Below are 17,765 nucleotides of genomic sequence, written 5' to 3'. Positions count from 1 at the left end.
CCTTGCAGCTATGGGATTCCACTGGTAGTTTTGGAATAAAAGCTTTATTTCATTAGAGACATTGTATAATAGCATGTTTTACTCCGTGGAAGCCTCACTGCCACGGAGCATGATTTGCCTGTATTCAGAGTCTTCCGTTTTCAGTGGCTTCATTCCATCTCTTAGATTTGCGAAATCCAATTTCGTTTTGTTGTTACAGCATAGGAAATGTTGAAATAGAAATGGTTTGTTATAAAATCTATTTCTGGCCAAATCAAAATAGAATGCCTGAAGCCTTTTAGTGTAGGTGACTGTTGACTTGTGTGATGGATGTGTCCCTCATACAATATCCTCTGATTGGGGACACACAGATGTAATGGTCACATTATAATTCATGTTTGATCCATTTATAGTAACAATTGTCCTGTTTTGACATTGTTGAATGCAGATTGCATGCCTCACACGAATACCTCATTTGTATTGATCTTATTGTAGTTTCTGCTGTCCTACATGGTAAAGTCCTTCACCATTGTCATTGCTGGTCATTTACACGTAAACAGAATATTGACTTTTCATCCAGCTGAATTGTCTCTAAATGTACCAAAGTTGCCAGAGGCTTGTCTGAGCTTCTGTTTCACAATTACCATATATCAAGTATACAAAATTATTTGTTGCATACGGTAATATATGATATTATGCAATTTTATTAAATATAATTCTGTTGTGAAATCGACAACAAATGTTCAAAATACATTTAAGACTTGGTTGTCATAGAGTAGATTGCATAAGTCAAATCAAAGTCATAGTTAAATAGTATTGTATTTGGTTTTCTGTTCTTTATATAACCGAGGATGCTTTTGCTCACTGCAGAGGCTTCCTCCAATAAAGGCGTCGGTGTTTCCATGATAAATGATTTATGAAAAGTTGTGAAGTAGAATATAAGTTGCAGCTTAATCACTGTCCCTGAGTATATATAGGTGTGGTGGACTAGAGTAGCTTGAACCCTTTCACCCCTATGTAACTTTAGTCAACTCTACCATGCATTGATCTGGATGAGTCCATTATGGTCCACAGTGGTGAAAGGGCTAAGCTAGATACTATAAAAGAGGACATTTTGGCAGTGTGACTCTTTATGTTCGTGGTGTGGATTTGTTTGCGTTGACAATGTTTCTATAATGTATTTATAAACTATTAAAAAATATTCCTGTGTGGAAATTTTGGTGCTAATCTACATAACCTGAAAAACTGCTAACGTTCCACACCTCATAAATTTCCACTTTTATAGTGACAAAGGAGAGCTGTACGGGTTGTGATTACTGTGTGAGAGCTGCTATAAGCTAGATAACAAACCAGCTGTCACTGTCGCTAGTCGTTCAAAGCCTTGTCAGTGCTAGTCTTTAACAGTAATATTTCTGTGGAATACTTCACAGTTATTGATGTGCTTCTTTTCATCATCCTATTCTTCTCACATGTAGGTTTAGCTGAGAAATTTTCTGTCATTTGCTTCAATATTCATCATGAAATATCTAAATATCAAGGTCGTGAAAAAATCAATACTACTTATTTATATTTGAAACTGATTGGAAAGAATATGCATTTAGCTAAATAGATATGATTTGTTCTGTAGAATTTGTTTTCTTTTGTGCGATTTTCGTGAGAACACAGTGCTTTACTTGGTAAAACAATGTTGACCGAATGAATACGACAATCTGTGTGGCTTATGAGGACAAAGTAGTTTTCTGTAGGTTCTGTTACTTACAGACTATTGGAATTCTAAGACTATCAAACACAGTACCAAGCACCCACTTACCACAACAGACATCATTACAGCAACTACAGCACTGTAGTGAGCCCATATAGCTACTGTCTACAGTACTAATGTCACCACCTACAGCCTCAACACACATCATTACAACATCAGCTGTCTACATCAACTACAGAACCATAGTGAGCCCCTACTGTCTACAGTACTAATGTCACCACCTACAGCCCCAACACACATCATTACAACATCAGCTGTCTACATCAACTACAGAACCATAGTGAGCCCCTACTGTCTACAGTACTAATGTCACCACCTACAGCCCTAACACACATCATTACAACATCAGCTGTCTACATCAACTACAGAACCATAGTGAGCCCCTACTGTCTACAGTACTAATGTCACCACCTACAGCCCCAACACACATCATTACAACATCAGCTGTCTACATCAACTACAGAACCATAGTGAGCCCCTACTGTCTACAGTACTAATGTCACCACCTACAGCCCCAACACACATCATTACAACATCAGCTGTCTACATCAACTACAGAACCATAGTGAGCCCCTACTGTCTACAGTACTAATGTCACCACCTACAGCCCCAACACACATCATTACAACATCAGCTGTCTACATCAACTACAGAACCATAGTGAGCCCCTACTGTCTACAGTACTAATGTCACCACCTACAGCCCCAACACACATCATTACAACATCAGCTGTCTACAGCAACTACAGAACCATAGTGAGCCCCTACTGTCTACAGTACTAATGTCACCACCTACAGCCCTAACACACATCATTACAACATCAGCTGTCTACATCAACTACAGAACCATAGTGAGCCGCTGCTGACTACAGTACTAATGTCACCACCTACAGCCCCAACACACATCATTACAACATCAGCTGTCTACAACAACTACAGAACCATAGTGGGCCCCTACTGTCTACAGTACTAATGTCACCTCAGAAACAATGTTACCACAGTATCCACCTCACTTCAGCCCCAACTGACCATTAAAGCACTAACAGACTGCAGCCCCCACTGACTTCACCACAGCATCAAAGTCTCTACATAAGTCTTGTTGACATATTGAACACAGCACCATCCCACCACAGCTCATGTGACACCACAAAAGCAATGTCCAGAGTCAACACTTACATGAAGTTGATGTGGGGACGTCCAGAGGCACTTACATGTGGCAAAGTGTTAAACAGCAGCCATTACAACAGCACCACTCAAGACAGCATCAACTTAATATAACATCTACACCACACATGTCAACAAATTGCTCAACACATCAAAGCGTCCATGACCCCACAACATCATTGACCCCACAGCGTCCATGACACAACAACATCAGAGACCCCACAGCGTCCATGACACAACAACATCAGAGACTTAACAGCGTCTATGACACAACAACATCAGAGACCCAACAACATCAGAGACCCCACAGCATCCAGCGTCCATGACACAACAGCATCAGAGACGCCACAGCGCCCATGACCCAACAACATCAGAGACGCCACAGCGCCCATGACACAACAACATCATAGACCACACAGCGTCCATGACACAACAACATCAGAGACCCCACAGCATCCAGCGTCCATGACACAACATCATTGACCCCACAGTGTCCATGACACAACAACATCAGAGACCCCACAGCGTCCATGACACATCAACATCAGAAACCCCACAGAATCCATGACACAACAACATCAGAGACCCCACAGCGTCCATGACACAACAACATCAGAGACGCCACAGCGTCCATGACACAACAACATCAGAGACCACACAGCGACCATGACACAACAACATCAGAGACCCCACAGCGTCCAAGACCCAACATCATCAGAGACCCCACAGCGTCCATGAAACAACAACATCAGAGACCCCACAGCATCCAGCGTCCATGACAAAACATCATTGACCCCACAGTGTCCATGACACAACAACATCAGAGACCACACAGCGTCCAAGACCGAACATCATCAGAGACCCCACAGCGTCTATGACACAACATCATCAGAGACCACACAGCATCCATGAAACAACATCATCAGAGACCCCACAGCGTCCATGACCCAACAACATCAGAGACGCCACAGCGTCCATGACACAACAAAATCAGAGACCACACAGCGTCCATGACACAACAACATCAGAGACCACACAGCGTCCATGACACAACAACATCATAGACCACACAGCGTCCATGACACAACAACATCAGACACGCCACAGCGTCCATGACACAACAACATCAGAGACCCCACAGCGTCCAAGACCCAACATCATCAGAGACCCCACAGCGTCCATGACGCAACAACATCAGAGACCACACAGCGTCCAAGACACAACAACATCAGAGACCCCACAGCGTCCAAGACCGAACAACATCAGAGACCACACAGCGTCCATGACACAACAACATCAGAGACCACACAGCGTCCATGACACAACAACATCATAGACCACACAGCGTCCATGACACAACAATATCAGAGACCACACAGCATCCATGACACAACAATATCAGAGACCACACAGCATCCATGACACAACATCATTGACCCCACAGCGTCCATGACACAACAACATCAGAGACCACACAGCATCCATGACACAACATCATTGACCCGACAGCGTCCATGACAACAATATCAGAGACCACACAGCATCCATGACACAACAATATCAGAGACCACACAGCGTCCATGACACAACAACATCAGAGACCCCACAGCGTCCATGACACAACAACATAAGAGACCACACAGCGTCCATCACACAACATCATTGACCCCACAGCATCTGCATTACCACAGCACTCATGTCACTGCAACGTCCACAACACTACAGCATCTTTAACACAAGGGTAGGAAAGAGATAATTATATAGAACTGCCACCTGTAAAAGAGATATGGAAGGAGTTTGTTCTATTTGAATTAACTTCCACAAATAAAGCAGCATTGGAAATTTGATCAAGTTTGATTTTTACATATAAAAATTCAGTGGTAACAACTATTGGATAGGACCTTTAATATAATCACTAATTTGACACTTGCACAATGCGTTTCCCCATAAATTGCATCGTGCTGACTAATTACAGTATCACAATGGTTGACTGGCATGTTTCCTCGTTGTGCAACCAAGAAACATGGCAAGCTCCTGTAAAACAATTACAACAGATGATTACATGTCTAGCTGTGGTAATAACTTAACCAAAGTCTGCTTCCTGTGCTATTTATGTCAGCCAACCATTGTGCTCTTCCAATACTCACAAATATATATCTCTTGCGGTCAACACAATAAACTGTCTTGTCTTCTCTATCTGTTTCCTCCTTTGTATTGGCTCCTTTGCTTGATTAACTGGTCTCTTCTCCATCATCAGCTTCGTCTGTCTTGGCCTCTTCATCTACTTCCATCTGTCTCCTCTCTTAAACCTGCTTCCTCCTCTCTTTTGTCTTTTTTATTGGCTTCCTTCTTTAATTTTTCTTTTTCATCTACTTCCTCTTCTCTTTTGTCTTTTTTATTGGCTTTCTCCTCTCTTTTGTCACTTTCATCTACTTCCTCCTCTGCTCCATCTGGTTCTTCTTCCATTTATCTCCTTCATCTATTCTTCCTCTGTCTAGTCTATTTCACCTGCTTCCTAATCTCTCATTCATTTCCTTCATCTTATTCCTCCTCTTGCACATCTTCTTCATCTGCTTCCTCCTCTTTCTAGTCACTTTCATCTGCCTTGATCCTCCTCTGTTTCCCTGTCCTCTTGCTTCCTTCTTTGTGTCCCCGCCCCTCTTTCATTGGGAGGTAGTCAAAATTAAATTATATTGATATATCTCATCAGCCAGTTAAATCAAACAATTGTGCTGTCTTTATCCACAGTAAACTTCAAAATTTAAGCATAAAAATCACAAAACTTCAGGACTGCAATGTTCCATTTTCCAGTGTTGTGATATATTTTACCAATTGCTCCCACTGTAAATTAATGCCATCTTACTTTCACTGTTCTGATATTTCATTTCTCAATTTTAATCTCAATAGCTACAACAAACTACTAGCTTTCCATGAACTTGTCATGTTGTGAAAATATTGTCAATAAAAATAAAGAAAAATGTCAGAACCGGAAATCATTGATTAATTTGAAATTGTAAAGGTCACTGCTTGATGTCAAGAGGAGTGTTTTCTCCACATTATACTTAATGAGAATAAAATTTGTCCCAAACAAAGTTGTTTAAGACAAGTGACACATGTTCAGCCTCTCCTTAACAATTGTCAGACAATGTAATAATAATAATAATATACAAAATTTATATATTTTTATAATTTGTAAAATTACTCTAAAGCGCTTTACAACATATGGATAATAGTAATGGTTTTAATTGTGAAAACAAAAAACAAAGGCTTACAATCACTTTTATACATTTAAGCAAGCAATGTGCACATAATTGAACAAATAAAAGGGTGGTATTTACATGACGTCTTTGCAAGGATTCTAAAATGCAGACGTGAAGAAGTGAGTTTTGATGTCCCTCTTGTACGTATAGGAGTCTGTCTTTTAAATATTCCCCACTATGACTCTTTATCTTGCCTGCAGTTCTATAATATAAGCAACTTTCACAAAAAATAGTCACACAAACACACAGTGACCTTCATGTGAGATATTCATATCGGTCAATTGCTTTTTGTTGAGATATTTCCTGGATCCTGAAATCCAAGATGGCCACCATCTGTTGCATTTGATTGGCTGAGACATAAGTGGCTATATATGTATTGTTCTATTGGTACAATTTTGCTCAGCCTTGGTGGTAAATGGTTAGTGGAAGTCTTCAGTGTAAAAGGACAGACACTATAATCCATGATTTCAAGCTACAGTATACATGTATGTTCCACAATCTCATTTTGTTCATACATGTACTTAGTTGTAATACATAAACATGTACTTGTTAAATCCATTATAACCAATATTCCTTTGATGTTATAGTGATCACTAAGGCCATAAGGGGTCATATGATACAGTCAAGCAAATGCTTTATTTTAGCAGTGAGATTTTTAAAAAAATGCACAGTTGAGATTTTAACCATTTACTTGTTACAGACTTCATCACCTTTTCCCTGAATCTTACATAAACGATAGATTTACTTATGTCTGAAGTATGAAAATTGAACTACCTGTTCTTGTAATCAATGTTGAAATTCCGAAATTATAGCATTATAGATTGAGAATTCAGATGGTTATCTAATGTTTTCCAGTGTAGCTTAATACACACAAGATATTTGTCAGAGAATGTAGCCTTACAATTCCGGAGACTGTCCCAGCATCTCCTGAGTTCAGCTCAGAAATAAGTACCTAGAGGTAGTTGTCCTCACAAGGTTATGTACAACACTGATCAGTGCCAGCTAGTCATAAGCTAGCTATATATGTACATTAGAAAGGCTCCTGTTAATTAATTTGTGATAGGTTTGAAGCGCTGCGCTTGTGATTTGTACTGTTGGGAGAGTGTCTGAGTTAATTAGTAGGGGTTATAATACTCCCGACTGTACAGTAATTACCTTCTGTGAGTGTGGACAGGACAGATTGGTACCAGTGAGCCCTGGCTGAGGCACTACAGCAGTGATAAGCTGTGGCAATACAGCAGTAATAACATATTCCCGTGGTTCGGAGAATAGCGGGAATTATTTGTCTTATCGGTTTGATACGGATATTGCCGAGTGTGCTTAGCCAATCAGATTGGCTCTGTATGTAGCATGTGCGATACATGTCAGCGTATCGGGTACGAGGGTCATTTTCTAGCTGATTTTCTAGCTGATTTTCTAGCTGCCTTTCCAGCGCGACGGTCATATTAAATTTTGATAATATAGCTTTTGGCAGGGTCAGCGGATTAGCGTAACATGGATATGGTAGAGCAATCCCAGCAACTTGAAGTTTCGAGCCTTGAAGGGCTGGTGCACTTCCTGACTTGTCTGGTTTACAAGTTATTTTCAGGTTGGGTGGCTCGCTCGGTTTCCTATTCTCTACTATATCGCACTTGTGTTTTATCTTGTGTATCATAAGGGGAAAGATACACATGAGAAAGATAAAAGTACGGATTGATATATATGTATAATAATAGCATTAGAATTGCATATGTAAGAGGTTTTTGTGTATGAACGTTTGTCAATGTATGTTATTTTTGAAACACATCAATTAAATGCTTGACCATAGCGCACAGCGGGCTAGGCAGGCAAACTGATATGTTTGTGTCATGTTGTTTATGACGTAGTAGAGATTGGACTAAGCAGAACCTATAGATACCTACATGCTGTGGTACTACAGCAAGTATGAGCAGGAAAATGATACCTGTACACTATGGTACCACAAAATGTACATTATATACTAGTGGTTAGTTTAATCTGTACTGATGTTTGCTACCATAGGTTTGATAGATGAATCTTGGCATGACATTCAAAAATAAATATCTATATTTGGTCATTGTTGTTTTAAGGGGGTTGGGGTGTTAAAGACATGTATCTCAATTCTTTATGATGAAAAAAATAAAATAAGTTCAACATGTAAGTGGAACAACTTCAACATTTGAATGTAAGTCCTTTTAAGCATGTTAACACATGTGACTTGTATTTATTCAATTAATTGACTTTTTCTTGCTTACTTAGTTTAAAGATTAAGATTTGGACAGAGTTGAGGGAAATTGATGACACTACAATTTAAAATATGTAGATTGATTGTGTACAGGTTGACTGAGGTGGCGTGCATGTCTGATTCTTATCTTGGGCTGGATCAACATACTTTTGTAACCTTTTGATATGAGAATAAACAACACAATATTTTATATGAGTTTGATGTAAATCCCAAGTAATATTGTTCTGTGGACTTTCCTGATCACTGAACTTTGTGAAGCGTTAGGTACAGTTCAGGATTATGCATTAGAAGTAAATTTCATCTTTCAAATAGTCGCTATTCTGCTTTATTTGATTGTTTATGTAGTCAGGCAAATTTGGAATGATCTGCCTCCTTTGAGTTGGGAAATATTGAAAGTGAATTGGAGTTTCTATACTTATCAGATTGTTTCAAAATCTTGATTGCCAAATTTCTTCATCAGTTATAAAAACACAAAACCCCTAATACATTGATGTAACAATGTAATGTAAATTATGATATATGATGTTAAAATGATTACGATTCCCTCCATAGAGCAAACCACCTGTGCCTTTGGGAGCTGCTAAACGTACCACCAAACGTCCTCCTAATGCCCAGACAAAGGAGGAGGAGGCCAACACCCCCCGAAACCCCCTTGCTGCACCCAGTCAGCGTATCACTGCTGAGGTTGTCAGCCAGCGCCAAGGGCAGGAAATAGCACGTGAAAGAGAGAGGGAGGCTAGGGAGAGAGAGAATTCGAAGGGACAGAAGAAGGAGAAAGAAATGTTGAAGAATAATATCAGTGGCACTGTGAAGCCAAGCAAGTCCTTCCATCCCGACGACGATTGTGACAAGCTTAACGACGCCTTGGGGAAATATGGGCTAGACGAGGCGCAGATCACAGAGATTCTCACCCAACGATGTAATGTCCAGAGGCAGCAGATCAAAAAGATGTATAATGGCAAGTTCAAACAGGTCAGTCAGGGAAGAAACCCTATAAATTACTTGTTTTTGCTGTTTTTCATAATTAATCAATTTTTTGCTGTTATTACATGTATATGTATTTTTTGTTACAGCGTAGAACACATATTTATTCAGTACAGAGAAACACTGCACCAAAACTCACACCTCATCTAGTAATTAAATGATTCTTAATATTGCCCATTGTTATACAAAAATCATACAGAACTGAAAAGACTCTGAAATTGATGGGTTGTCTTAAAATGTTCATTAAACAAGATTTTTAGTCCTAAGAAAACATGAAAGTGTAAGTTAAATATTGAAAGAGTCACTAAATCAGGAAAGAAAAATCTTAACAAATACTAAAATCACACAATTTTTAGCCAGCCATCACCATATGTTGGGCTATTCAAATTATTCTGCATCCGTGAGTCGTCATCCGTCCATCCATCATTCTGTTCGTCCTTAACTCATTCACCCCTGAAGACACATTTGAACTCATCCAATTAAAGGTTGGAATAGCTCATTATGAAGTTTCAGGGGTCAATGAGTTAAACAATTCTTGTTATCACTATTTCTCAGAAAGTACTTCATTTTCACATGAAGGTTCCCCCCATGATCCTTCATTATGCATATCGTTTTTTGGGACTGATTGCAAAACCAAGATGGCTAGCCATCTTGAATTTGAGAGTTAAAGTTTATTAGTGCTATTTCTCAGAAAGTACTAGAGGGGTCTTTCTCAAATTTTATATGAAAGTTCCCCATGGTCTCTTGTTACACATTTTGGGGATGATTTGGAAGGCCAAGATGGTCGGCAGATGGTCGTATTGACTATATCTCAGAATGTACTTGAGGAATCTTTCTCAAATTTGATATGTAGGTTATCCCCTTGGTCCTTAGGTGTGCATGTTAATTTTTGAGGTGACAAAAGACTGATTAAGATGGGGGACAGGCAAACTGATCAAACAGATAAGAGAAAAGAAGAAAAAAGATCAAACTGAAATAGAACTAATGAAGATGTCAAGATGGTGGGCGCCAAGATCTCTCTAGGATATCTTGATTAACTTATGTTGCAGAAAGCATTTTATTAAGCAAATCACTACAATTTACATCCACTGATCAAATCAGCAAATTGAAAGATAAGTAAAATGTTCAGACTTTTTTTCCCCATGCCAATCGATATCCAAGATGGCCACCTTGATTTCTGATAGGCTGACATTTCTGGCTACTCAAATTTCGCGAGAACTATTAAACTAATCCCTATGGCTCTGACAAAGTTTTATGTTATATTACTTAACTAGCAAATTTGAAACTCTAGATTATAACTAGCCACCCTTGGCTGTAATTGGTGACAGTTGGGTATTGTCTAATTATGGCAATGTACATCATGTATAAGATGCAGAAAGATAATAAAAAACATTAAAAAAACACCCCAAAAAACCAGTAACTGTTCCAGGTACAGCTAAAATAGAGAATAGTTTCCGTACTGCTCGGATAGTGTATAGGTATTATCACTTGGGCAGTTTGAGGTAATGCTAGATTTGTGTATTGATATACATATATCACTGTAGCAGTTTCAGTGCTGTTAGAATCAGACTTTTGTTGAATGTCCCTGAGAGAAGTGTACTGGCCAGGAGATGTAATATGTCAGGTGTTAACCCTTTCACCCCTAGGTAACTTTAGTAGACTCTACTATGCATTAATCTGGATGACTCCATTATGGTCTACAGTGGTGAAAGGGTTAATTGTGGATATAGCTGTGTCGTAAATACAGCTGGAAAGCAATTGTGTGGGCAACATTACAGCCAGCAATTGTCCCCATGGAGTCAGTACTGCAGAAATAATTAGTGAAAACCAGAAAAGTTAGTGTGGTTGTACTCTGTGACCTCTGAACAGCATGCCAGCATTGAGACTTTTACCGTCAATTGCTCAGTAAAACAAGTCTGTGTGAAATTCAACATTTTTAGCTCATCACAACAAAGGGTTTTATTCTGATTATAACTCCCTTCACAATTTATCATTGTCAGCTGTTCATTAGGGCCCCTTTCCCGTATCCGGTTCAACCAGTTGAAATGGTTGGACCTGAAAGAAAATAACAGGCACAGATCTGAACCAAGGCTGACCTCAAGAATAATTGGCACATGTATATTGAGGGGTCCAGTCCTGCCTGACCGAAACTAAAATGCTGACTATTGCTGGTTTGTGTCATTTCTTTATAAAACAGATCTATCCACATGTAGATTATAAAACAGATCTATCCACATGTAGATTTTAAGATACGTACGTTATATACCGTGACCGTGTGACAGAAGGACATATTATTCTTGATATATTGTTATTTATTCTCCAAAACTGCATATTTCTATCTCTGCCAACAGTTCGGTTCGGTGTTTGTTTATCGTAGAAAATTTTTGCACCACCTGAATTGGCGTTTTAACCTGGATACGTGAATGTGACCTTGGATTTTCAAATTTGACAAAATGGGATGAAATAACTTTTCTTAGGTTTGATAAAGCAACATCACCATTGGCTTTAGGTTTTAAGACTAAAATAAAGCAAAACTCTAAAAACATAAATGAGGCCATCCGAAGGGGTCAAAGTTCATTGCGTTGTTAAGTAGACGTGATAAATGACGTGAATGTTATCATTATGTAATTGGATGTTTTAACTAGCTACTGTAAAATCATTTATTTTCGTGGTGTTAAAATTTCATGGTTTTCATATTCTAGCCTGTTTCATGGACCTTACATTTCGCTAATTTCTGATTTCTCCCTATTTATATCATACCAATTATTTATTTTTCAATAAATTTGGTGCAGCTTTGTAAAGATTGAGCCCTACAATTTCTGTGTGATAACATTACTAGTGTTAAACCCCCCTCACCCGACGTTAGGAGGATGTAGCAGTGGTCTGTGAGGTCTGCCTATCTGTCCTTCTGTCCAGTTACATTTCTTGTCCATACATGTACACTTCCTGAAGAACAAAATGGTAGTTCAAACTTAGTATTTGGGTTGCCCAAGAGAATCGAAAGTTCAACAACAGATGCTGTTCAGGGCTTTTCACAGTGATACAAATGTATGCAACCCCGGGTCCCTTCAAAACATTTGTCAGCAAACGTGCATAGGAAGACTGAAATGAAGTATTTTGATATAAGTTTAACAATTATTTTAATGGGTTGGCTGCATCTGATTGGTCAAGAATGTCCATGTAATAACTACATGTAACCTGTAATAAGGCCGAAAGGGTTCAATACCCATGAAACCTCGTCAGGTTATGTTCATAAATACATAACAATGAATTCCAATACATATTGTCTGGAAGCTAATTTCAGGAATGTTTAACAAATGCCTGATGACAGCTGTCTTCCTCTCTTGCCATCATTCTTCCTGTGTTGGAAGATATCTTCCATACTGGCCTATAATTTAACAACAGATCTACAGAATTTAAACTGAGCTAAAAACGTAAAGAACTCCATTAATACTAACAATGAAAAAAGGTTTTACAAAAATGTTAAAAAAAAGAAACCATTTTCATTTTAGCATTGCATGCTTTTGTACATTTCTTTTATACCAGAAGTGAGTGGGTTGTGGTTCCTAGAGCTATAGGATCCTTTGTGTTTGAGTGAAAATAATGGCATTTTGTTCCATGTTTTAATGATGCCTGCATTGGTGAAATAATGAGACAAAATGTTTTAGGCGCCCTTGATAGCTAATGTTCAGAAAAAGTGTTCCTGAAAGGTAGGGTCAACGCCTATGGAGATTTAACATTAGCGTTGGCCCCTGCTTGGAATTTCAAAACAAGATAAATCCAAAAAGGTATGGGTATAGGAAGCTTAAATCAGGGACAGTTAATTCATTTTATGATAAATAGTATTGGACGTCTTTGACTTACACCTGTGTGGGTGTTAAAGGTCGGTTATACAATTCCTCCTAGAGCATTTAAATGACACAAATATTGTAAACTTGTATCATCATCGTGTGCAACATATTCCAACTGTTATTTTGATACCAAATATAGCACTGTTTCAAGAATGAATTGTTCATTTTATTGAAGATTTAAGTATAAAAGTATGCGAAATTTCATTACTAATGAGAAAATTTCCTTTTTTGACACTTTAATTTACATAGTTTTAAAAAAAGTCTATTTTTCATACTTGCTTAAAAGTTGGCTACTAATAATATCTTTCAACATCAGTAATTTCAAAAACATTGACAACCGGTAAATTTGTCATATAACACTTTTGATTAAAAAAAGGAACACAGCTTTCTTTCCACTTTTCCTTCAACTTGTGTTTCTTCATGATTTCTTTCCACTTTTCCTTCAACTTGTGTTTCTTCATGACCAAAGGTCCTTGGGTCTTAATATTTGGCAAGTAGGTTGTTCATGTGAATGGATTTAAGTCTGTAAACGTTGGTGACCTTGACCTTCGTTTAGGTCACAAAAATCAAAATTGCTAAAAAAATTGTCTGACAAGGATATGTTTCCTTGCTTTATTTTTTAAGTGTTAACGATATAAAATAATGTAGTATTCCTTCACATTTTGTTTAATAAATGGGCAATAGGCAAAACAAAATGATAACTAGAACTGTACGCCAAAGGTTTACTTATCCCTCCCGCTCCAATATAAACCAGAACTGTAAGCTAAAGGCTAACTAAGGCAAATCATTGCAAAGCAATCCATTAGTCACCCATCAGTGATAACTTAAGTATATAGGTCACTGACATAATTCCTGTACTCCCTCCCAATACCAAAACATTCTTGCATACCAAATCTTGTTAGCCAAGATGAACAAGTTTTCTTGAAATCGTCCTAGTAGTAAAAAAAGAGTTGTCTAGACAAAGATTTTAAACAAAGGACCATAACTCTTTAAAAATGGTTGAAATGAAAAAATACTACTCTGATGCACGACATCAGGGGGTAATTACCATATCTGTAAACTTTCATTGAAATCAGCCCGGTAGTTTATGTTCATAAGATATAGAAACATGCTAGACTTTTCTCCAGGTTGACCTTCTCATTAGATATAAAAACATGCTAGACTTTTCTCCAGGTTGACCTCCTCATTAGATTTAGAAACATGCTAGACTTTTCTCCAAGTTGACCTTCTCATTAGACATAGAAACATGCTAGACTATTCTCCAGGTTGACCTCCTCATCAGATATAGAAACATGCTAGACTTTACTCCAGGTTGACCTTCTCATTAGATATAGAAACATGCTAGACTTTTCTCCAGGTTGACCTTCTCATTATAGACATGAAAAATGCTAGACTTTTCTCCAGGTTGACCTTCTCATTAGATATAGAAACATGATAGACTTTTCTCCAGGTTGACCTTCTCATTAGACATAGAAACATGCTAGACTTTTCTTCAGGTTGACCTTCTCATTAAATATAGAAACATGCTAGACTTTTCTCCAGGTTGACCTCCTCATTAGATATAGAAACATGCTAGACTTTTCTCCAGGTTGACCTTCTCGTAAGACAGAAACATGCTAGACTTTTCTCCAGGTTGACCTTCTTGTTAGACATAGAAACATGCTTGACTTTTCTCCAGGTTGACCTCCTCATCAGATAAAGAAACATGCTAGACTTTTCTCCAGGTTGACCTTCTCATTAGACATAGAAACATGCTAGACTTTTCTCCAGGTTGACCTCCTCATTAGACATGAAACATGCTTGACCTTTCTCCAGGTTGACCCCCTCATTAGACATGAAACATGCTTGACCTTTCTCCAGGTTGACCCCCTCATTAGACATGAAACAAGCTTGACTTTTCTACAGGTTGACCCCCTCATTAGACATGAAACATGCTTGACCTTTCTCCAGGTTGACCCCCTCATTAGACATGAAACAAGCTTGACTTTTCTACAGGTTGACCCCCTCATTAGACATGAAACATGCTTGACCTTTCATGCTAGACTTTTCTCCAGGTTGACCTTCTCACTAGACATGAAACATGCTAGACTTTTCTCCAGGTTGACTTCCTCATTAGACATGAAACATGCTTGACCTTTCTCCAGGTTGACCCCCTCATTAGACATGAAACATGCTTGACCTTTCTCCAGGATGACCTCCTCATTAGACATGAAACATGCTTGACCTTTCTCCAGGTTGACCTTCTCATTAGACATGAAACATGCTAGACTTTTCTCCAGGTTGACCTCCTCATTAGATATAGAATCATGCTAGACTTTTCTCCAGGTTGACCTTCTCATTATAGACATGAAAAATGCTAGACTTTTTTACAGGTTGACCTTCTCATTAGATATAGAAACATGATAGACTTTTCTCCAGGTTGACCTTCTCGTAAGACAGAAACATGCTAGACTTTTCTCCAGGTTGACCTTTTCATTAGACATAGAAACATGCTAGACTTTTCTCCAGGTTTACCTCCTCATTAGACATGAAACATGCTTGACCTTTCTCCAGGTTGACCCCCTCATTAGACATGAAACATGCTTGACCTTTCATGCTAGACTTTTCTCCAGGTTGACCTTCTCATTATAGACATGAAAAATGCTAGACTTTTCTCCAGGTTGACCTTCTCATTATAGACATGAAAAATGCTAGACTTTTTTACAGGTTGACCTTCTCATTAGATATAGAAACATGATAGACTTTTCTCCAGGTTGACCTTCTCATTAGACATGAAACATGCTAGACTTTTCTCCAGGTTGACCTCCTCATTAGATATAGAATCATGCTAGACTTTTCTCCAGGTTGACCTTCTCGTAAGACAGAAACATGCTAGACTTTTCTCCAGGTTGACCTTCTCACTAGACATGAAACATGCTAGACTTTTCTCCAGGTTGACCTCCTCATTAGACATGAAACATGCTTGACCTTTCTCCAGGTTGACCCCCTCATTAGACATGAAACATGCTTGACCTTTCTCCAGGTTGACCCCCTCATTAGACATGAAACATGCTTGACCTTTCTCCAGGATGACCTCCTCATTAGACATGAAACATGCTTGACCTTTCTCCAGGTTGACCCCCTCATTAGACATGAAACATGCTTGACCTTTCTCCAGGGTGACCTCCTCATTAGACATGAAACATGCTAGACTTTTCTCCAGGTTGACCTTCTCATTAAATATAGAAACATGCTAGACTGTTTGACCCTCTAGATTTTCATCTTTATTGAATACAATAATCCCGTTGAAAGTTGTTATCATTTAAATGTCAATTGTGTTTCATTCAAAAGGAAACTTTTACTAAAAATCCAGGAATCCATTTTCACCTAGAATTTATACTTAACCTCTCTGGTAATATTACTATGTATTATATGGTTACACTATTTACATATCATATATAGTAACATAAAATATAAACTTCAAAACTTCATTGTCATTCATTTAAAAAAATTTAGATCGTACTGTTCAGAGTATCAGCAATTTTATTCGAAATGAAAAATACCCACATTTTTTTTTTCAGAAACAAAAACAATGAAAGTTTTACCCTGCAAAATTGCTCAGTTAAGGATCTGTCACACCTAGCCGATTTGGGTAGCCGGAGCTATACCGGAGCACAAATTTGGCGATTTTTGAGGATCGGTACTAGTACGTAGAGCAACGGAATCACATCGCTAGGAACGGTAGTACATTGTCAGGACATTGTCAGAACATAAGCGAAACATTTAACAACGGCAGTAAACATTTTTGAACGGTAGCGTCCCGTAATTGATTGGCGGCTCTCCGGTGGCTTCAATGTGTACCGTACTGGTACAGATGTGATACTGTAGTACTACTAAATACCACCGAAGTAGTACTGATGCACTGCCAATGTACTAACAATGTACCACTGTAACATCAGCAGTGCAACAGTATCACTCCGCTATAGCTCCGGTCAACGGTGGCACATTGGTAGAACAACGGCGCCTCGGTATAACATTGTAGCGCATTGGTCACACTGAGGTGACAGAAAAGTGGTATTCGGTAGCACATCGGCTCTCACATCGGTAGAACAGTGGTAGAACAGCGGGAACGCCGGTACTACATCGGTAGAACAGCGGGAACGCCGGTACTACATCGGTATTGTTACGGTCAATTTTAATTATACGTCCGTCGAAGACGGGGACGTATTATGTTATCACGTGAGCGGGCGGACGGGCGGGCAAACGATGTCCGCTCGATATCTCGAGTAATTATTAACGGATTAACTTCAAACTTCCCAACAAGGTTAATTACCATGAAACCTCGGACAAGTTCGATAACCGCCATTATCCGACCATAATTTGTGGAGTTATGCCCCTTTATGGACTTGCCGAAACAGTGTCCGCTCGATATCTCGAGTAATTATTAACGGATTAACTTCAAACTTCACAACAAGGTTAATTACCATGAAACCTCGGACAAGTTCGATAACCGCCATTATCCGACCATAATTTGTGGAGTTATGC

General features: G+C 38.7%; 1 protein-coding gene across 4 annotated transcripts in view; it reads left to right on the top strand.

The window, feature by feature from the left end:
* Window positions 1–17,765, top strand: part of LOC110462058 (annexin A6-like) — a 133,897-nt gene that overhangs the window by 97,425 nt on the left and 18,707 nt on the right. For all 4 annotated transcript variants that reach the window (XM_021515841.1, XM_021515842.1, XM_021515839.1 and 1 more), the window contains one exon: window positions 8,959–9,378. In XM_021515841.1, the coding sequence (XP_021371516.1) occupies window positions 8,959–9,378 (420 nt within the window). The remainder of the gene's footprint in view (window positions 1–8,958; window positions 9,379–17,765) is intronic.

Source organism: Mizuhopecten yessoensis, unplaced genomic scaffold, assembly GCF_002113885.1.
Source record: "Mizuhopecten yessoensis strain PY_sf001 unplaced genomic scaffold, ASM211388v2 scaffold10743, whole genome shotgun sequence".
NCBI lineage: Eukaryota > Metazoa > Mollusca > Bivalvia > Pectinida > Pectinidae > Mizuhopecten > Mizuhopecten yessoensis.
The sequence above is the reverse complement of the archived record's forward strand: the minus strand, read 5'-3'. Positions and strand labels throughout refer to the sequence as shown.